The sequence below is a fragment of the Solanum pennellii genome, chromosome 12 (genome assembly GCF_001406875.1).
Source record: "Solanum pennellii chromosome 12, SPENNV200".
In the NCBI taxonomy this organism is placed as follows: Eukaryota; Viridiplantae; Streptophyta; class Magnoliopsida; order Solanales; family Solanaceae; genus Solanum; species Solanum pennellii.
In genome coordinates, this window is record NC_028648.1 from 57,133,947 (window position 1) to 57,158,160 (window position 24,214).

Below are 24,214 nucleotides of genomic sequence, written 5' to 3' on the forward strand. Positions count from 1 at the left end.
AGAAGCAAGGGGTGAGTACCAAACCACGTGATACCCAACAAGCAAACCTCTAAACACAAGTTAAGTGAACAAAATACGGGTACTCCTTGCACCCTATCTAAACCTCCACGCTACAGCCTAACAGTTTACAGTTTACCAAACACACAACTCAATAACCACATTCTATCAGTTTACACATTCTCAATAACAACTCAATATTAAACAGTCACAATCTTCACAGAGAAACACTCACAAGATCAGCAAAACACGTGTTCAAGTTCATCAATAATAAAATGTGCAATGCCATGAGATGCAATGTCAAATATAGTGATGCATGTCTTTCTTAACGATACACACCCGCTGTCTCTCAGTCCGGGACCCATGGGGGACATATCTGTCCATGTATCTATCGCGGCGCACGACACGACCCTCGATAATAGTGACCTTCGCGGCGCGCGATATGTTCCTCGAAATATAATATCCATCGCGGCGCGCAATACGACCCTCGAAATAGTACATCCTCTTACCACAACCATGTCTCAGATACAATGCAAATGACATGCTCAAATGAAAATGAGGAGATAACCATTTTGATAACAAAGCGCAATTTACTATTAGGAATACAACACCAACAAATAAGCAACAAATCTCCAAGTCATTCTCAACACTACACAAGGAAATACACAAATTTCATACGCTTAACAAGGGTTTAGAAATCCACTTGCCTTAGTCAATCGAATAATTACTCTTGGACTTGGGCCTTCCTTTTCCGTTGAGCTTCCGAACCAATGGAATCTATTCAAGTATATATTTACAATAAGGTTTCGGAATTAACAACACTCACACTTTTATGTGTTTAATCTCGACCTAAAAATTCATCCCAAATTTATAATCAAGTTCGTAATTCTTGATGCCAACTAACATTTCAACTATTATATTTTCCAAGTTTCAAGTCTAGGATTTCATCCCAATTTTCTTTTTCAATATCATAATTTAAATGGTACTCACAAAATATCATTCACCCAATATTTAAATAATATACATACCAATATATCAAAATTTGAACCATAATATAATAACTAAGAATCTAAAAATTAGGGCTGGGCATAAACACCGGAAAACCAAAACACCGTACCGAACCGAATTTTTTTAGTATTTCGGTTTCGGTTTTCCGGTTTTCGGTTCGGTATTCGGTATATGTTTTTGTATTTTTCGGTATTTCGGTTCGGTTTTCGGTATGTGATTTTGTGTAATTCGGTATTTCGGTTTACCGAAATATATTATATTATAATATATATTTATATTATATTAATTATTAATATTAAATAATTAATATTATAATTTAAAATAAAAAATTAAAAAGTAAAAGACTTTTTGATATAACTATTTTTAGCCCATTAAGCTGAAAATCAAACAAAAAAATTTGTAAATTTTTAAAAGCCCAACTAAGCAGGCCCATTAAAAAAACCGAAATAACAAAACCGAACGAAATAATAAAAACCGAACCGAAATAATAAAAACCGAACCGAACCGAAATATTTCGGTTCGGTATTCGGTACACAATTTACAAAACCGAAAACCAAAAAAACCGAAAAAAAACCCCGAAATCGAACCGAAATACCGAATGCCTACCCCTACTAAAAATTACGCTCGAAAGAATTCATATTTAGTAGTAGAATTATGATCCATTTTCTTTCTTTTCAACTCTTTTCCTCCAACCCATGATTCAACAAGCCTTCAACCCTAAAGCTTTCATATATATATATATAATTACACATCTTAATATATCACATTTGGATCTTAGTATGGTAATCATAATACAAAATCCTACCCAACAATCGATTAAGCCACCAATGACCTTCAGAATTAATATCTTAAACTGACATACATTACACCAAAAAGAATTATCAAAATTCTAGGATTTCCAATGGTTAACTCGTCAAGATTATAATTCATAGCTTTCATGTCTATGACTACTTAATTTACTACATAGTTTCTCACAATTTCTTTTCAAATTACAGCACATAAAAATACAGTGAACTAGCCGCTTTCTCAAATCAAAATGCAAACAAAAATAAACACAACCTTAGCCTATTATGATACATATATATATAATTTCCAATGAAAATTACTTAAATACTAATTATTTCCACAATGTATCATCTTTAGAAAATGTCCACACTAATTGCCAGAATTCACGTGCACAACAACCCTTCAAAGTCAATTTTTCTCTCTTTTTTTTTCCTATTTCACCAATAATTATTTAAATTACAAAAGAATTTCACTATTATGCATGTATACAAAATCATCATTTAAGAATTTAGTTCTTACCCATGTAGCTTTGCCGCCGATTTGATTATGCCGAGGTTATGAAATCCTAATCGGGAGGTTTCCTGTTTGTTTTATTATTATTATTAAAAAAAAGATTTAAAATGATATAGGGTATTAACTTAATATTTTGACTTGGCCCATTAACCACCAATATAATAAATTATTTAATATATATCCATTTAATTAGATAACTGTAGTTTTTTTTTATTTTGTTTTTTAAAATTAACTTTACCGACTAATTATAAATGACTCGGGACAACTATCGGGAGGGTTAAAACTATAACTTTTATGAAATTTTCTAAATATGACTTTTCGGGTCATTACATTATCCACTACTAAAAATCATGTTCGTCCTCGAACACAAAGTGAAAGAAAGTACCTGAATCTTAAAAAATCTGAGGGTATCTGGCACGCATGTCAGACTCTATCTCCCAAGTTGCCTCTCCCACCGATCGGTGCTTCCACTGCACTTTTACTGAAGCAATCTCCTTGGTCCTAAGCTTTCGAATCTGCCTATCCAAAATAGCTATAGGTTCCTCCTCAAATGTCAAGTCTGGACCCAACTCCACAGAATCAAGTGAAAGTACATGAGATTCATCCGGAATGTACTTCCGAGCATAGAGACATGAAAACAGGATGAACTACCGACAAACTAGGTGGCAAGGACAACTTATAGGCCACCTCTCCCACTTGGCTCAAAATCTCAAAAGGTCCGATGAATCTAGGGCTAAGCTTGCCCTTCTTTCCGAAGCTCATCACACCCTTCATGGGTGATACTCGGAGCCAAACATGATCACCGTCCATAAACACTAAGGCTCTAACTCTCCGGTCTACATAACTCTTCTGTCGACTCTGAGCTGTCAACAATCTATACTGAATCATACGGACTTGCTCCATAGCATCTCTAAGCAAGTCTATATCCAAAGAGTCCATCTCCGCCGAATCAAACCAACCAATCGGAGATCTACACCGTCTACCATACAAAGCCCCAAATGGGGCCATCTGGATACTAGAGTGATAACTGTTATTGTAGGCAAACTCTGCTAAGGGTAAATGTCGATCCCATCTAGCACCGAAATTGATCACACATGCTCGAAGCATATCTTCCAACACCTGAATCGTCCGCTCAGCCTGACCATCTGTCTGAGGGTGAAAGGCTGTACTCATATCTAACTGGGTACCCAGACCATGCTGTAATGCCTTCCAGAAGTGAGAAGTAAATAGTGAACCTCGATCCGATATGATAGAAACAGGAACTCCATGTAGTCGTACAATCTGACTGATATATAGCTCGGCTAACTTTTCTGCCGTATACTTCACCCGAACTGGGATGAAGTGGGCAGACTTGGTCAGCCTATCCACAACGACCCAAATAGAGTCATAACCACCCACTGTTGTAGGCAAACCCACAACAAAGTCCATGGTAATCCGCTCCCACTTCCAAGTAGGAATGGGCATCCTTTGAGATACACCCCCGGGCCGCTGGTGCTCACACTTGACCTGCTGGCAAGTCAAACACCTCGAAACAAAGTCTGAAATATCCCTCTTCATCCCACACCACCAGTAATGTTGACTCAGATCATGATACATCTTCGCCGCTCCCGGATGGATGGAATACCGAGAACAATAGGCCTTCTCAAGAATCAATCTAATCAAATCACCTGTCTTAGGCACATAAATCCTACCTCCGATCCGTAAGACACCATCAGAATCAAGGACAACCTCTTTAGCTTCCCCACTCAATACTTTGTCTCAAATGAGACATAATTTTTCATCATCAAATTGGTGTGAACGAATCTGCTCGACTAAAGAAGATTGAGCCTCAATAAAAGCAATTATCCCATCACTCTCCTCTGAGATCTGCAATCGGACAAGACTGTTAGCTAACAATTGAACATCTCTAGACAATGGTCTCTCCTCAATACTAAGAGATTCAAGACTCCCCATGCTATGAGTCTTCCTACTCAAAGCATCGGCTACAACATTGGCCTTCCCCGGATGATACAGAATGGTCACATCATAGTCCTTCAGCAACTCAACCCATCTTCGCTGCCTCAAGTTCAAATCTCTCTGACTAAAGATATACTGAAGACTTCGATGATCAGTGAAGATCTCACAATGCACTCCATACAAATAATGACGCCATAACTCAAGTACAAATACCACAGCCGCCAACTCCAGATCATGAGTAGGGTAGTTCTTCTCATGGGACTTCAATTGCCTAGAAGCATAAGCAATCACTTTCCCCTTCTGCATCAACACACCACCCAATCCAACTCCTGAAGCATCACAATACACTGTAAAGTCTACACCCTCCTCAGATAGAGTTAACACAGGAGCTGAAGTCAACAAAGTCTTGAGTTTTTGAAAGCTCTGCTCACACTCATCAGACCACTGAAAACGCACATCCTGTTGAGTCAATCTAGTTAATGGAGCTGCAATAGTAGAGAACTCTGGACAAATCATCGATAATAGCCTGCCAATCCCACAAAACCGAATCTCAGTAGGTGAAATAGGTCGCGTCCAGCCTCTAACTGCCTCAATTTTGGCCGGATCTACTCTAATACCCTCCTTAGACACCACGTGTCCCAAGAATGTCACAGAAGTAAGCCAGAACTCACACTTTGAGAACTTGGCATACAACTTCTCTTCTATCAACCTCTGAAGTACAATCCTCAGGTGTCGGACATGGTCCTCCTCAGTCTTAGAGTAAATGAAGATGTCATCGATGAAAACAATCACAAAAGAATCAAGGTATGGTCGAAACACCTCATTCATCAACTCCATGAATGCTGCAGGGGCATTAGTCAATCCGAAGGACATCACTAGAAACTCATAATGCCCATACCGGGTCCGAAAAACTGTCTTAGGGATATCCGATGCCCTAATCTTCAACCGATGTTACCCAGACCTCAAATCAATCTTAGAGAAGAATGATGCTCCCTGTAATTGATCAAATAAGTCATCAATACGTGGAAGAGGATACTTATTCTTCACTGTTACTTTGTTCAACTGTATGTAATCAATACACATCCTCGTAATCCCATCCTTTTTCTTCACAAACAATACAGGGGCACCCCAAGGTGATACACTAGGGCGAATAAAACCCTTACTCAATAAATCATGCAACTGATCCTTCAATTTTTTAACTCTGCTGGGGCCATACGATATGGAGGTATAGAAATAGGCTTAGTGCCCGACTCCAAATCAATAGAAAAATCAATATCCCTATCAGGAGGAACACCTGGAAGATCAGAAGGAAATACATCGAGAAACTCCTAAACCACGGGAACAGAGTCCATGGGAGGTGATTCAACACTAGTATCCCGAATAAACGCTAAGTAAGACAAACACACCCTCTCCACCATTCTCTGAGCACGAATAAAAGAGATAACCTTGCTAGGATAAGAGCCACTAACACTCTTCCACTCAACCCTCGGAACACCAGGCATTGCTAAAGTCACAGTCTTAGCATTACAATCAAGGACAACGTGATAAGGAGAAAGCCAATCCATACCCAAGATAACATCAAAGTCTACCATTCCCAGAATGATTAAGTCTACCCAAGTGTCATACCCAGCCAAAGAAACAAGACAAGATCGATACACTCGATCCACCATTAAGGGCTTACCCACGGGTGTAGAAACACGAATAGGTACAGTCATGCTATCACATATCATATCAAATTTAGCAGCAAAATACGTAGACACATAAGAGAATGTAGAACCTGGATCAAACAACACAGACGCAGGTCGATGGCATACTGGGATGATACCTGTAATAACAGCATCAGAGGTCTCCGCCTCAGGTCTCCCCGGGAAAGCATAGCAGTAGCCTCCTGGTCCACCTTCAGCCTGGGTGGTACCTCTACCCTCACTCCGCTGAGTTGCAACACCACTACTAGGAACTCTATCACCTCTACCTGACTGAACTCTGCCACGACCTCTACCATGTGGTGCTGGTGGTCTAGTCTGGAATGAAGAATTAGGTCGAGGCCCATAACGACCCCTTTGAGAAGTACACTGCCGCATTAGGTGATCGGGATCTCCACAAGTAAAACAAAATCTCTGACCTGGAAACTTCTGTGTGGACCCTGAAAATCCACTATAATTGCCTCGCCCTGTAGGTCGCTGCTGTGAACCGTACGAGCCCTGACCCTGGCTATAAGAACCTCTAGATGTGTGGACACCCTCAAATGTCGGCATAGATGCATGAATAGGTCCCCGCTGTTGAAAAGAACCACTCACTCTCTGTGATCCCCTACCTCCTGATGAGGCACCATGAAACTGACCTGATATACGGGCCCTTTTAGGGTCCCCAAACTCCTCTCTCTCCATCAATTCCGCCTCTTTGGCGGCGCTCACAATGGACTGGAAAGAAGCCCCCTCCCTCGATGCCCGAAACACAGCTGTAACCGATAATCCATCCTGTCTCAGACTTCCAAACCTCAAGCGACTCTCCTCTCTCACGCTCCAAGGGATAAAACGATCTTGGAATGCACTAGCAAACTTCTCCCAAGTCACTGGAGGAGATCCAACTGGCGAAACCCCCGAATAAGTCCTCCACCAGTCTCTCGCTGGTCCACGAAGCTGGAGTGTAGCATATCGAACCCCATGTGACTCAGCTAATCCAACCACCTCTAGTAACTCTCGACAAGTAGTTAGAAATTCATGAGCATCCTCGCTCTTCCCACCCTGAAACTGAGGTGGGTCCATCTTTCGAAATCTCTCATACCTACGCTGCTCATCCTATGTCAGAACAACCACTGGTGCAACTTGACCCCCAACTGCTGGTGCAACATCATTCTGAATCGCGGGATCTACTGGTAGTTGCCCCACCGCATCCTGAACAACTGGAGCTTGTTGCTGCTCTTGGGTCTGAGCCCCCTCTCTAGTACGAGAGTCATGTGGTGTGGTAGTCGCCCCACCACCCTGAGAAAAGCCCTCTAGCACACTTAACACCCTCAATAGTGTATCCTGAAGCAAAGGTGTGACTACAGGATCTGGAGGAACCCGGTCCTCTCTGCCATCAATCTGAGGTTCTGCAGAGACCTCTCTAGCACGACCTCTCACTGGTGCTGCTCCACGTGCACGACCTCTGGCTACTATCGTACTACTAGCACGACCTCTAGCTCAAGATCTACCCCTACCCCTAGCCGGGGCCTCAATAAATTGCCTCGGAAAGTGCCTCCCCTCTACCACTAGTAACATTAGTTCTAGTCCTCGTCATCTGTCAAAAGAGTATACAACAACTCAGTACAAAAGAAGGTGACTACGCACGACGAGAAAGAATGAACGAAAGGAAGTTTCCTAGTAATCCTTATAGCCTCTCAGAGATGAGTACAGACGTCTCCGTACTAATCCTTGAGACTCTACGTAGACTCGACTTGTAAACACGTGAGACCTATGAACCTGGGGCTCTGATACCATTTTGTCACGACCCAAAAATAGGTGTGATGGAACTCGTCTTATCCCACCAAGACAAGTAAGCCTAAAACCCAATATTTAACAAAGTGCGGAAGTAAATGACAATCCAACAACAATTTCTATTATGAAACCAAGTCATATTAATTCAATCCCCAAAACCACGTTGTCACGTGCACAAGCCTCTAATGTAAATATTAGAATTGAAATAAAATAGAAGTCTAAAATGAAGTTGTCTTTCAAGTAAAAACAAAGTCATAAACTGGAGTAGGAAAGTTCGCTGAGATGACAAACAGCTACCTCACAACCCTCCACAAGATGCCTCGGAAACGAAAAGAACGACAGGTATCACGAAGATCCGGGCTCGTAACCTACAAAAATTTGTAGACGCAAGGGGTGAGTACCAAACCACGTGTTACCCAACAAGCAAACCTCTAAACACAAGTTAAGTGAACAAAATACGGGTACTCCTTGCACCCTATCTAAACCTCCACGCTACAGCGTAACAGTTTAAAGTTTACCAAACACACAACTCAATAACCACACTCTATCAGTTTACACATTCTCAATAACAACTCAATATTCAACAGTCACAATCTTCACAGAAAAACACTCACAAGATCAGCAAAACACGTGTTCAAGTTCATCAATAATAAAATGTGCAATGCCATGAGATGCAGTGTCAAATATAGTGATGCATGTCTTTCTTAACGATACACACCCGCTGTCTCTCAGTACGGGACCCATGGGGGACATATCTGTCCATGCATCTATCGCGGCGCACGACACGACCCTCGATAATAGTAACCTTCGCGGCGCATGATACGTTCCTCGAAATATAATATCCATCGCGGGGCGCGATACGACCCTCGAAATGGTACATACTCTTACCACAACCATGTCTCAGATACAATGCAAATGACATGTCCAAATGAAAATGAGGAGATAACTATTTTGATTACAAAGCGCAATTTACTATAGGGAATACAACACCAACAAATAAGCAACAAATCTCCAAGTCATTCTCAACACTACACAAGGAAATACACGAATTTCATACGCTTAACAAGGGTTTAGAAATCCACTTGCCTTAGTCAATCGAATAATTACTCTTGGACTTGAGCCTTCCTTTTCCGTTGAGCTTCCAAACCAATGGAATCTATTCAAGTATATATTTACAATAAGGTTTGGAATTAACAACACTCACACTTTTATGTGTTTAATCTCGACCTAAAAATTCACCCCAAATTTATAATCAAGTTCGTAATTCTTGATTCCAACTAACATTTCAACTATTATATTTTCCAAGTTTCAAGTCTAGGATTTCATCCCAATTTTTTTTTCAATATCATAATTTAAATGGTACTCACAAAATATCGTTCACCCAATATTTAAATAATATACATACCAATATATCAAAATTTGAACCATAATATAATAACTAAGAATTTAAAAATTACGCTCGAAAGAATTCATATTTACGTAGCAGAATTATGATCCATTTTCTTCCTTTTCAACTCTTTTCCTCTAACCCATGATTCAACAAGCCTTCAACCATATATATATATATATATATATATACACACACACACACACACACCTTAATATATCACATTTGGATCTTAGTATGGTAATCATAATATAAAATCCTACCCAACAATCGATTAAGCCACCAATGACCTTCAGAATTAATATCTTAAACTGACATACATTACACCAAAAAGAATTATCAAAATTCTAGGATTTCCAATGGTTAACTCGTCATGATTATAATTCATAGCTTTCATGTCTATGACTACTTAATTTACTACATAGTTTTTCACAATTTGTTTTCAAATTACAGCACATAAAAAACANATATATATATATATAATTTCCAATGAAAATTACTTAAATACTAATTATTTCCACAATGTATCATCTTTAGAAAATGTCCACACTAATTGCCAGAATCCACGTGCACAATAACCCTTCAAAGTCAATTTTTCTCTTTTTTTTCCTATTTCACCACTAATTATTTAAATTATAAAAGAATTTCACAATTATGCATGTATACAAAATCATCATTTAAGAATTTAGTTCTTACCGATGTAGCTTGGCCGCCAATTTGAGTATGCAGAGGTTATGAAATCCTAATCGGGAGGTTTCCTGTTTGTTTTATTATTATTATTAAAAAAAAGATTTAAAATGATATAGGGTATTAACTTAATATTTTGACTTGGCCCATTAGCCACCAATATAATAAATTATTTAATTAGATAACTGTAGTTTTTTTTTATTTAAAATCAACTTTACCGACTAATTATTAATTACTCGGGACAACTATCGAGAGGTTAAAACTATAATTTTTATGAAATTTTCTAAATATGACTTTTCGGGTCATTACAAGAACCTACATGAGAAATGTCAAATTATATTTCGGACATCGGAAAAAGGCTTATATACAGAAGAGTAAATTAATCTATTAGGACTACTATGATATGAACTTGTCTCTTATTTCTTAGTTACTGAGATTAATTTGGAACCTCCATCCATTCTCCCTTTTTACTCTACTTCTTCCTTGGAAGGATTTGTTACTAGTTTGGAGCAATTAGGATGATGAACTCTTATAATTACATGTGTAATTCGAATTATCCATTTCAATACAGTATGAGATCATTACAATGTATTTATTGAGATTTTACCGATATTTTTGGAGATTTGGTTTGGAGAAAAATCCCAAAATCTAATCTTATCAAGAATTTACTAATTTTCAAACTATGGTAGAAAAATAATTCAAAATCCACTCTGAAATCATGATTTAAAAGATTTTTCGGGAGATAAAACTTGAAGCAACATTGGTAGAAGATTGAAGCAACATTGGTAGCTTACTCACACAGATTTATAAAAATGCTTCCAAGAATTGCCTTCCCCCAAGCTCCAAAAGGTAAATGATGGAAATGAGAAAAATTCTGAATTAGAATCTGCCAAGCAAAAAAAGAAAAAGGGGTCCGTAAACGCGGACAGTAAACTGCGAATGCCACCCACTGAATCGCTCAAGCTCGAAAACACAGGAATAATGTCGCTTCGCGAAATACTGTTCACCCATGATCGCGCTAAGATCCTACTGTGACGCGGTCCCCTTGCACCAAATATCAGAAAAGAAAGCCATAAGTCCAAGTCTCCTATTGAACACTCAAAAATCGTTCGAAGTCCGATAAAAATAAACTAAACATGCTACCCATAACTGACTCCAGACTCAACGACCTCGCTAGATTTCTGAAAAGAGACTAAATGACAAAAATATCCTTCCAGACCTCTCTTAAGACTCAGATTCTACTTCTAGCCCAAACACTAAAACTCAACATAAGGCCTCAGAAACCTTATAGATCGTCGAACTAACTCATCGACGTTCTAGACGCGATGAAACTGACGAAATTCTCATCTGATGCTCGGAACTCGAAATGTTAATCAAAGTCAGTCATACCAAGAAATTCAATATTTTAAAATGGTCAAATCACCAAAAACACACCAATCGCATCGGAGATCACAATAATCATTTTCGAAATACAAACTAAGCCTGAAAACATTGGGAAGAAGGACAAAATGATCATTTCACCATTAAAAGCAAATTCACAAGAAATGAAATATTACATTTCCTTCTTTCAATTTTACTAAACTTTTCTTATACTAGAAATGAGAATTGATGATAAATACCTCTATACAATCATCACCCATATACAAAGGCTTCATCAAAAAATTTGAATGCTACAAAAAAATTTACCTGGTTTAAAATTCATCAAGTAATTTGTTGTTTGTTATCACTTAGATTTGCACATTGTTGAGAATGATAATATGAACCAACCTCATATCACAGTCACAAATACAAAGGAACACGTCTCAAAACCAGTTGCTAAAGAAGTTGTTCCTAAAGTCTAAAGTCAAGATCTATCCAACACTCATATCAACATTCTCAATCAATAAATCCATCACATTTTGTACATAGCACAAGATTCCTTTATTGGATTCTTATTAGATGCTTCTTCAAGAAATTGTACATGTGTACAAAGTTTGTTAGCCTCTTAGATTATTTTAAATCTGCGCCGTTTTGTATTAGGATAAATAGTTGCTTCTTGTTCAATAAAATTCACCAGAAAATTCTCATATTTTTGCCTTCACTGATCTTTCATTTTCTATATGGTATCAGAGCACCATTATAGATCCCTCACTATCCATATCTTCAATGACGAATTCTTCTGCAACTGAGTCAAGTTCTCCTCCTGTTGTATCCAAAATTATGGATCAAAGCAGTCCTTATTTTCTTCATCCATCTAACTCACCAGGAATGTCCTTGGTGAACTCCACCTTTTAAAGGAAAAGGGTATGGAGGATGGAGAAGGTTCATGCTCATTGCTCTCTCAGCTAAGAACAAGCTCGAATTCGCTAATGGAAGTTGCAAGAGTTCTGCTCACAGCAATCCAGATCTGCAGTCATGGAACAGGTGCAACGACATGGTTACCAGCTGGTTGTTGAATTCACTCTCTAGAGACATTGCTTATAGTGTACTCTACTTTAAAACAACTGAGGAACTCTAGAATGATGTCGAAATCAGGTTTGGGTAATCAAATCGAGCTCAGCTCTTTCACCTGCAAAAAGAGATGAGTGATTTCTCTCAAGGATCACTCAATATTGCAGCTTACTATACAAAAATCAAGGGGTTATGGGATGGACATAATACCTTGAACATAAAGGGCATTTGTTCATGCGCTTGTGATTGTGGCGAAAAGGAGAAAATGTTGAAGGCACAACAAGATGAAAGGCTCATTCAGTTTCTTATGGGATTGAGTGAGGCTTATGCTGCAGTAAGAAGCAACATCCTGATGATTTCTCCCTTACTTTCTATTAGTCTTGCCTACTCTCTTCTCACTCGAGATGAGAAACAAAGAGAGATATCTGTTTCTTCTTATCCTGCAGGAAACAATTCAACTTATTTGGTGGCTGATGGGAATGCACCACCTCAATGTCCTGGACATGGGAACATGTCTCATACACCTGAATATAAAAGTAAAAGGGTAATTCATCTTTGATTTGTTCCAATTGCAGGAAAGTGGGACATACTGTTGACAAGTACTATAGAATCATTGGTTTCCCAGTGATTTTAAGTTCACAAAGAGCAAGAGAGATCCAAATACAATCAGGAGCAATGTTGTGCTGCCATCTGATTTACCTTGCTTTCCCAACTCTCTTCCTAATTTTGTAGGAATTGCTGGAAATCAGTTGACTCAGGAACAGGTTTATCAACTGGTTCATTTGTTGAATCAGGCTAATATCACTCAACCAGATGCTAATCCTGCTAACCAAATTGCAATGGCTGCTTATGCTGGTAACTATTCTGTGAAATGCTTACTTTCATTCAACTCTAAACCCTGGATTTTATATTCGGGTGCTTATCAACACATGTGTTCTGATTCGAACATGTTTCATACTCTTAAATCTCTTTTTCAATCCATCAATGTTACTTTACCTAAATCCTCTAATATGAGAGTCACTCATTTAGGAACTGTCGGTCTGTTTCCTGATCTCTTCATTCATGATGTTCTTTATATTCCCTCATTCAATTTAAATCTTCTATCTATGCATAAGATGTGTATACATTTAAATTGTTTCATCAGTTTCTCATCAACTAAATCTGTTTTGCAGGCCCCTTCAATGAAGAGGCCTCTGGTTCTTGGTGAAGTTAAGAATGGTCATTATCAATTGTTCCCTTCCAGCATCAAGTCTCCAAGTCACTCCAACAAAGCTGAAGTTTCTTTTTCTAGTCATAGTTTTTCCTCTTGTAATTCATTATCTAGTAAGGATGGTTCTGTTTTTCACTTATGGCATGTGAAGTTGGAGCATCTCCCTATTTCATTAATGAATAAATTGTCTAGTTCCTTTAAACCTGATCCTAATTATGCTTGTGATGTTTGCCCTCTCGCTAGGCAAACTAAATTGCCTTTTCTTACAGGTGTTATCAAACCAAAACAATATTCGAGTTGATTCACATTGACACATGGGGACCATATAAAATGCAACTTACAATGGTTTCAAGTATTTTCTCACCATAGTAGATGACTATAGTAGAGCTACTTGGACCTACCTTTTGAGTACCAATTCTAATCCTTTTCCAATGTTAAAACAGTTTATTTTCATGGTTCAAAGATAATTAACAACAAAGTTAAGTTCGTCAGATCTGACAATGCTCTAGAATTAGGGAAGGGAACCATTGCATCTGAATTTCTTCTATCTCAAGGCATTTTACATCAAACATCTTGCATTTCCACTCCACAACAAAATGGATTTGTGGAAAGAAAACATAGACATCTTTTAGAAACCTCTAGAGCATTATTATTTCAATCCAATGTTCTTATTTGCTATTGGGGCGAATGTTTACTCACTGCCACTTTCTTAATTAACAAGTTTCCCTCTAGAGTTCTCAATGGTAAAACATCTCATGAGGTTTTGTTTGGTTCTCCTTCTAAGTACCAGTTCCTTAAGGCTTTTGGGTGTCTTTGTTATGCTTTCACTTTAACTCGAAATAAATCAAAGTTCTCACCTAGAGCAGTTCCTTGTATTTTCTTGGGGTATCCTTCTGGACAAAAGGGATACAAACTTTTATCTTTGGATACTAAAAAGATGTTTGTGTCAAGAGATGTCCATTTTCATGAATCTATTTTTCCTTTCAAATCCAATTCCTCTTGCCCCCTATATTTTCCTCTTCTCCCTCTCTTCTAATATATGAACCTCCTTGTACTCATCCTACTCCACCTCAGCAGTCCATTACCATCACTTCTCCAAATCAGCCTGATCATTTTGATTCTCCCTGTTCTTCCTCTCATGAACCTGGTTCACTAACCAGTTCCATTCAACCCGTTCCTCCTCCTATTACCATCAAATCACCTAGAAGATCTTCTAGAACTCAAAAACACCCTGTTTATTTGCATGATTATTACTGTAAAAATGTTTACCTCATAGATCTTACTTCTTCTTGTTTCTCTCCTCCTATCCATCCACAAATCTTTCCTTGCAACCTTATCTTCTGCTAACCAACTAGTGATCACTTCTTTTTCCCCCATTGTTGAACCTACTGGATATGCACAGGCTGCTTTGCACCCAGGTTGGCAGGTGGCTATGGATGATGAAATCAAGGCTTTGATTGCCAACAAAACTTGGGATGTCGTTGAGTTACCTAAAGGTAAGAGGGCTCTACCACGTAAATGGGTCTATAAGGTGAAACATAAGTCTGATGGAAGCATTGAAAGACTTAAAGCTCGACTTGTGGTCGTGATGACATTCAAAGAGCTGGGATAGACTTTACTGAAACTTATTACCTGTTGTGAAAATGACAACGATTCGCTGTATTTTAGCCATTGCTGCTAAAAAGGACTGGCCTCTTTATCAACTAGACGTCAACAATGCGTTTCTTCATGGAGACATCAATGAAGAAGTATACATGAAATTTCGTGCAGGTCTGGATGCATTTGGTCCTTCTCATGTGTGTCGACTTAAAAAATCTCTCTATGATTTGCGTCAAGCTTCTCGACAATGGTTTGCGAGATTGTCAGCTGCTTTACAATTCAAAGTATTTATTCCTTCACTCAATGATTATTCTCTATTTTTCAAGCATTCAGATGTTCTTCTCACTGTCATAGCCATTTATGTGGAGGATATCATTATCACAGGTGATGATGCTGCCACCATCACTCAGCTGAAGTTGTTCCTTGATGATGACTTTAAGGTCAAAGATTTGGGACTTTTGAACTACTTCTTAGGTCTTGAAGTATTCAAGGAAGCTCAAGGCTTAACTGTCACTCAACGAAATTTCACCCTCGAACTACTATCTGAATTCGATTGTGAACACTTACCCCTTGTCTCTTCACCATTGGATCCTTCTATTAAGCTTTCTGCTCATTCTGGTGAACTCCTTACAGATCCTACTGCATATCGTTGCCTAATTGGTTAGCTTAATTACCTTACTCATGCTAGGCCTGATCTTTCATATGTGTTCCAACAGTTATCTCAGTTCATGCAAGAGCCTCGTCTTCCCCACTTCACTGCTGCTCTACGTTTGGTTCGTTACCTTAGAGTGAATCCTGATCAAGGTCTATTCTTTACTGCAGAACCTTCTGTTTCTTTTCTTGCCTATTGTGATGCGAATTGGGGATCCTGTGTTGATTCATGACGATCCGTTAGTGGGTTTTATATTATTCTTGGTGATTCACCTATCTCTTGGAAATCCAAGAAACAACATTATGTTTTCTTATAATCTGCAGAAGTTGAATATCGTTCCATGAGACGCGTGGTGGCTGAATTAACATGGCTTAATCGTCTTCTTCATGATTTAGGAGTTTCTCCAAACTCCTCATTCCTGTTCATTCTGATAGCCAAGCAGCCATACACATAGCCAAGAACCCGATTTTTCATGAAGGAACGAAACACGTAGAACTTGACTGTCATCTCATTAGACAACAATTTCTTGCTGGTTTAATCTCTCTTTTTTATGTTCCTGCTTCATTACAGCTTGCTGATCTTCTCACCAAGCCTTTATCTGGCCCCTCACACCATACGCTTCTACGCAAGTTGGGTCTCGTTTCTCCTCCCTCCAACTTGAGAGGGGGGGGGTGTTGAGAATGATAATATGAACCAGCCTCATATCACAGCCAGAAATACAAAGGAACACGTCACATAACCTGTTCCTAAAGAAGTTGTTCCTAAAGTCTAAAGTCAAGATCGATCCAACACTCATATCAACATTCTCAATCAATAAATCCATCACATTTTGTACATAGCTCAAGATTCCTTTATTAGATGTTTCTTCTAGAAATTGTATAGGTGTACAAAGTTTGTTAGCCTCTTAGATTATTTTACATCTTTGCCATTTTATATTAGGATAAATAGCTGTTTCTTATTCAATAAAATTCACTCAGAAAATTTTTCATATTTTTGCCTTCACTGCTCTTTCATTTTCTATACACTTCTATAATGTATAATTCATATCTCATTATATAAAAATAAAATTATAAGCCAATTGATTTTGTCGAAACTATAAATGGGAAACTCTAACATAACAAAGATTTGCAAACAAATTCATTTTGCATTACTACAATTATTGTTCTTAAAAAAAAACAATTCAACTTTAGATTTTACCTTGAGACTCTGGATAGATGTACAAAAAGTCAAGCCACATTTGTTTGGTTGATCCAACTAATTAAATAGAATATGGGCCGAACTTTTTTGTCCAAAATTGTCAAAGTAATTTATAAAGCAATATTGTACAATATCTTTAAAGTGCCACTAATATTTTAGTACTAAAAATAACCTAAGAGTTGTAAACAGACATGTCAGACGATCAACTATCTACCTGTAGATTCTTATCATTTTATTTTGGAGAATAAAAAATAAAAAACAGAAAACAAAAAACAAAATCAGATAGATCATACATAATTGCTATATTTTTTTAGTTTTTGATATTCAAGAAAAATCTAAACAAATACAAGGACCCACAGAAGTACTAAAACTCAATTATAAACTCTTTGGCTGATCCAACTAATAAATAGAATATGGACTGAACTTTTTGTTGATCAAAATTATCAAAATAAATCTATATAATAATATTGCACGATATTTATAAAATGTCAATAATTCAAAATATCAAAAACTACCAGCAATATGCTTGTAGAATTTTTCGTTTGGCAGAGTGTATAAGAATAATGCTAGATAGAGTGTATTAGCAATCTTTGCATTGGTACTGCTTGCATTAATTACACATAGATTATTTATGAATTGTTTGGTTTGGTGTATTAAATATAACATGTATTATATAAAAATATTTTTATTTACAAAACTATCCTCCACAATTATAGTGAAAAAAGATATACAAAGGGTTTTGAGGGGTAATTGTGTCTTTAAAATGCTAATGCATGCATTAAATCTCTTTTGCATTACTAATACCTAAAAATCCACGGTATTAATAATACACTCCCTAATACACAATAGACTGTATAACTAATGCAAGGATTAATAATATGGACGACTCAACATAATTTGAGGCCTAAAGTGAAATTTTAATTAGAGGCCTAAAATTTAAATAAATTTGATTTGTATTTATTTATTTTTCTGAAATTTTTAGATGTAAATTATTACTTAATATCTTTTTTATAAATAATTTTTTCAAATCCTTTTTTTAATTATTATTTTGAAGAAAGATTTGATCAATTTAATTATTATTTTGAAGCAAGATTTGATCAATTTAACATTGAAAACATCATTTTATTAAGACAATTATTATATGAATCGATAATATATACTATAAGTAATAAGCTGATAAATTTTAAATAAAGATAAGAGTTAATATCATAGAATCTGATTCAAAAAGTTGATAACTTGCATCCTACTTTAATATGAAAAGTTACAAAGAAATAATAGAGTATTTGTAATTTACTTTGTTCTAACACTTTGCGGCTATTTATTCATATCGGAAAAGGGTCTAAAATACCCTTGAAGTATTGAAAATGGTACAAAATTACCCTTCATCCACCTATTGGCTCCAAAATGCCCTTTTCATCCACCTATTGGCTCCAAAATACCCTTGTCATCCACCTTTGAGTTCAAAATTGACCACTTATTTAATGATTTTAAATTTAAATTATTTAAATATTTTTAAAATACTTGATGTTCAACTATTGGTTATAATTTAATTTATTTGTATTATTTATAAACCAACCCACTACCCACCCATTACTAACTAAACCCCACCCAATTAATAATCCAACTATGATATCAAAATCGTCATAAACACTACTAAAACACGATGAAATTATAAATTAACGAAAATGACATCCAAAATTATTAGAGTCCGAATCGAAGCCCCAATTAAATTTATGTTGAGCCGCTTATTTAGGAGGACACTTTCAATTTGATTCTCTTTCAAGATTGAATTAGAAATTTATGAATGAAGGTAAAGAAGTAATACATCCCGAATTAAAATTCATGCACTTTTTTAAAATATAATTTTATAAATATTTATGATTTGTTTTTAAAACTTTTAATATATTATTTTGAAAAAAAGTTACCTATGAAGTAACATCACATAATTGAGACGTAAGAATAATTAAGATGAACATAGTCAAACTTTTAAGTTTATCGGTAATTTTTATTTAGACACTTGAATGTATGATAATTTACTTCTATAGATATTTTCGTCTCAAATTTTTTAAAACACTCAATTGGCAGTAGCTTTTCTATTGTTGCATTAATAATGTGAGTGATTTATTAATTTGGAGGGTTTGATTAGTAATGGATGGGTAGTGGATTGATTTATAAATTATACTAATAAGTTAAAATATAACAAATAGTTGAGCGCCACGTATTTAAAAAAATATTTAAATAGTTTAAATATAAAACCGTTAAATAAGTGGTCAATTTTAAACCAAAAGGTGGATGACAAAGGTATTTGGACCCAATAGGTGGGTCGGAAGGGTATTTTGGAGCCAATAGGTGGATGGAGGGTAATTTTGTACCATTTTCAATACTTTGAGGGTATTTTAGACCCTTTTCCGTATTCATATTTTTGACAAAATATTATTCTAATAATCAAAGATTTGATGAAATAAAGTACATAAATAATTAAAAAGGATAAATAATGTTAGTGTTAGCAAAGAAAGTAATATATATCTATACTCTTTATTATAAAATAATAATTATTTTTTCATGAAAATATTAAACATAATTTTTTTTTATAGAAATTTGAGCATTGGCCTAAAAATTTAAAGGCAAGAGACGACACTGATTAATAATACCTAGCATGAAAATGAAAATGCATCAAACAACTACCCCTAATAATGTAGTATTAATATGTTGAATAAATAATTGAACTTGAAAGGATGATTTTGGACAACCTCTACCACAAATCAAACAACAGATAAGATAAGTTTGGTTTATGTGGACATCAACTATCTACACAAGTCAATAATTTGATAAAAATAAAATAAACAAAAGATAAATCATCTTTTGATTTTTAAATTGCATAACTAGAAGTAGATGTTTATTTTACATAATTTAGTTCCAAGTATATTACAAGTCTCTAAATTAGGTTATCACACCAGGTGGAACGTTGTTGGGATATATATATATATATATACCTTTACCAATTATTCATTTTAGGTCATGACTATGAACATGATCAAGCAAATGTTAGTGCCAAATGTGAATTTGAATTCTGGTCATAAAATGCCTCTTATAGGGATGGGAACAGCACCTTCCTTACCACAACATGATCAATTAGTGTCAACACTGATAGATGCCATTGAAATCGGTTATCGTCACTTTGACTCAGCCGCGGTCTATGGCTCTGAGGAAGCACTTGGCCAAGCAGTGGTGGAAGCCATACAACGCGGACTAATTAAGAGTCGTGAACAAGTCTTTATTACGTCTAAATTATGGTGCACGGAAACTCATCGCCACCTTGTTCTTCCTGCCTTAAAAAGAACTCTTGGGTACGTAAATACTTTTGTTTTTTTCTTCTTGTTGGTTCAAAATCAATGGTCTATTTCTGATATACTCCCCTTGTTCTAAAAAGGCATAATACAACCCTAAATTTGAGTTCAAATTTTAACTTTGACCTTCAACTTTTAAAATGCACAAACAGACAGTTTAACTATCCAACTTTTAAATAAATAAACACATGAGTCCTACATGACACAATACACGTAGGACACCACGTAGGATAAAAAATGACATGTAGGATGATATGTAGGACATGTGTCTATTTGTTCAACTTTATACAAGTTTAAGTGTCTATTTGTGCATTTTCAAAGTTGAAGGGCATAAATGTAATTTGAAGTCAAGCTAAAGGGCACATTTATGTATTATGTCTTCTAAAAATATTTTTTTTTTGAATGTTTAGCAAGTTTTTCATATTCTACCTTATAAGTTCAAAGATCATGATATTTAAAGGAGTATATGCATCTTTAGTTTAAAACAAACAAAATTTAAAAATCTATTTAAAATTTTATGTCTAGTCAAATTAAGATATTTAAATTGAGATGGAGTAAATTAAATGCTCATACCACAGTTCAGAAGATTATAGTGTTATCATTATTATATTACTTTCTATTGTATTATTACTATTATTATTTTTTAATAATATTGGGCTGAAATACTACAACATCATATCTAGTGAAAATCATTAAGCAGGATCTTCAAAGGATAAACTGTATGCAGATTTATTATATTTTATCGAGATAGAAAGACTATTTTCGAAATTTTTTTGGCTCAATTACACCAAGCTCAATAAAACACAACAATAATACAATAAGCAGTACCATAAAACCTACAAGAAAGAAACTATATATCAGCAATAAAGTACTGTGATAATCGAGACAATGATCTATAGATAACAAAAACAAAAGACAAGAGAATATTCTGCTTCTACTAATTAACCTTCTACCCTTATGCATGACATTTACTCCTTTCTATTCTAGAGTCATGTCCTCAATAATATTGAAGAATGACAAAACTCTTATATTGGTGGTTAATGAGATGTTTGGACTCCTTATAAGGCTTGTCAAAATTCTCCTCCCTCTGAACTAGATTTTTGGGTATGAGTTAGCCGAAATCCTAATTTAACATGGTATCAGAGTAGGCCTTATCTCACCAATGTTGGGCCAAAAAAAAAAAATTGTCCACACACTGAGCATGAGGTGGGGTGGTAAAAAATGTCAAATGGCTCACATTAATAATTAGTGAAATGAGTGGAGTCTTTATAATATAAGGTTTGGACAATCTTCCTCCCTTTGAGATAACATTTGGAGTGTGAGTTAAGTCTAGGACCTAACAAATATAAAGTTGCGACATGCCATGTATAAAAACCTCCCAATATTTTTTGGCCTACCTCTATCCTTATGTATACCCCATACAACCAACCTCTTGTACCTCCTCATTGGGCCATCTATGCACCTCCTTTTCATATTTCAGAACTAGCTCAATTTTACTTCCATTAATTGTTTAATCCATCATAGATGATCACCTTTTATCCCGAATAACCTCTTTTCATATTTTGTTGCTGGCTTCTAATACTATATAGACGTATATGGATAGTGATGATTCATATATTACATCAAACCTATTTGTTTGAAGTTGAAACATAATTGTTGTTTTTGATGAAACTCAACAGATAAGTAGGTGATGTGATTAATTATGAAGTCAATAAATTTTAATCTTACAAATTGTAATTTGTAGGAGGCTCAAGATGGATTACTTGGATTTATACCTAATACATTTGCCAGTGACAATGAAGAAGAAGGTTAATAGTAAGGATGATGAAATGAGGGTTGATAAAGAGGATATAATTCCATTTGACATGAGAGGGACATGGGAAGCCATGGAAGAATGTTGTAGATTAGGTCTAGCCAAATCTATTGGTGTCTCCAACTTTACATGCACTAAGCTCTCTCAAATCCTACACTATGCTACCATTCTTCCTGCAGTAAACCAAGTAATAAGTTGATTCTTCTACTTACTTTTTTTTTTTTGTGTTTGGTAAATAAGTCGAAAATATTATCTTAAAATATGCATTAATTTATAAGTTGATTTAGTAGGAAAGTCATTGTTTCAAAATTTTAACTAAACAAACGTGGAGACATTCTAAATACTTTCTGAAGAATAGTTTTCTTCCATATAAACGATATGATTTTAAGGTCGTGAGTGCTCTAAAAGTGACAGAATCAAAAATATAAAAAAGACATGTTGACAATGAAATTCGAATCCGGGCTCAATGACACTACAAAAGCCTTAAGCACCACCCAAAAGTCAATAGACTAGTTAGATCATTTATTCATTAGATGCTCTATATTAATTTTATATAGACACCTCTTAATTTCTACATAGATATATATATTTTGAGACGAGATTAATAGGTGCTCGAGCACCCGACAGACTCTATGTGGATCCGCCCCAGCAAACACACCCTTAGTTACAAATCACTAACTAGTAAGTAGTACTTTATCCAATTTAATTTGTTTAATCTACAACATTAAACATATTAAGTGAAAAATTAAAATTAAATAATGGCTAGAATCCATCTTTTTGAAACAGAATAACAAGAAACAGGTCAAATAAATTGAATACTCCTAATATTTTACAGGTGGAAATGCATGTTGCATGGAGGCAGGAGAAGATGTTAGAGTTTTGCAAGGAAAAAGGAATACATGTGAGTGCATGGTCTCCACTTGGAGCTAATGGGATAACTCCTTGGGGCACCCATTCTGTTATGGAGAGCCCTGTCCTTAAAGATATTGCCATTCACAAACGCAAGAGCGTTGCTCAGGTGATAATGCATTGTGAATATTCTTAAATTCGGCATAAATTATTAGTTTTATTTTTAAATTATGTTATTCATAACTTTAAAAACACTTTTTTACTTGATTAACTATGTTTTAATACATCTCTGATCTTACAACATGAGTGAAATACATCTTTAAATTCTCGCAAAGTTTCGAGGTGTTATCGACACTTCTCTTGATATGTTGTTAAGAGTCTCGTGCTACTAGAGGAGTTTGAGAATACTTGCTATGTCATGTGACAGATATGGAATGTATTTAGTTAGTCAAGTAGATGGATATTTTTAAGGCTGTCAATAATTCTGAAATGAAACTAATAATTTATACGAAGTTTAGAAGAATGTTCAGTACTTCTCTCTTTATTATTTGGTCAATATGCTCACACATTGAGATTAATTCCAATAAAATCTTTACACAATATATTGACTTTATCTAATTTGTCTATGTTACAAATATTTATAGGTGGCATTAAAATGGGTATATGAGCAAGGAGCTAGTGTAATAGTGAAGAGTTTCAACAAGGAAAGGATGAAAGAGAACCTACAAATTTTGGATTGGGAATTAAGTAATGAAGAAATAGCTCAAATTCAAGAGATTCCTCCTTGCACTGGATTTAAAGTTGACATGGTTTTAGTTCATCCAAATGGACCATACAAATCTGCCGATCAATTCTGGGATGGTGAGATATAGAAGTCATAATATTATATTTTTTCGTAAACAAAATAATTATATTAAGAAAAAAAGATTTAATGGACCCCTATGCGTTTGTATTGTGGATCCTTTTACCTAACACTTTACCATTTTAATCTTTAAATTACTTAATCAAACGATGATTTTTAAATCCCTCCTGTCATGTGTGTAGTCCACACTCTCTCAAATAGATGACATGTCAAATCCATGTCACATAAATTAATAACACGTCATAATTATCTTATTAACTATTTTAAAAATTATTAATCAGAAAGATTATCAAAAAAAAAAAAAAAAATCTTTCAAATATAATTCTTATTTCTCTCACCTTCCTCAAACTTTCGTCCATCTTATCCAACCAACAACCACCATCCTCACAACCACTATCCCCTCCACCCTCTTAATATATTGTTCTTCCATTTAAGCTTGTCTTCA

General features: G+C 35.6%; 1 protein-coding gene across 1 annotated transcript; it reads left to right on the top strand.

Moving 5' to 3' along the window:
- The first annotated feature begins 19,805 nt into the window (after window positions 1–19,805).
- LOC107007483 (methylecgonone reductase-like) lies at window positions 19,806–23,930 on the top strand. The gene is made up of 4 exons (XM_015206116.1): window positions 19,806–20,245; window positions 21,990–22,245; window positions 22,894–23,076; window positions 23,552–23,930. The coding sequence occupies exons 1-4, from the start codon at window positions 19,917–19,919 to the stop codon at window positions 23,777–23,779; spliced, it is 996 nt and encodes a 331-aa protein (XP_015061602.1). The 5' UTR covers window positions 19,806–19,916; the 3' UTR covers window positions 23,780–23,930.
- The last annotated feature ends 284 nt before the right edge of the window (window positions 23,931–24,214 follow it).

Bases quoted from the DNA above. Each gene is read 5' to 3' on its own strand.
- LOC107007483 (XM_015206116.1), top strand. From the start codon at position 19,917: ATGACTATGAACATGATCAAGCAAATGTTAGTGCCAAATGTGAATTTG. The intron at 20,246-21,989 runs GTACGTAAATAC...TGTAATTTGTAG, and splicing joins GCCTTAAAAAGAACTCTTGG to GAGGCTCAAGATGGATTACT. The intron at 23,077-23,551 runs GTGATAATGCAT...AAATATTTATAG, and splicing joins AACGCAAGAGCGTTGCTCAG to GTGGCATTAAAATGGGTATA.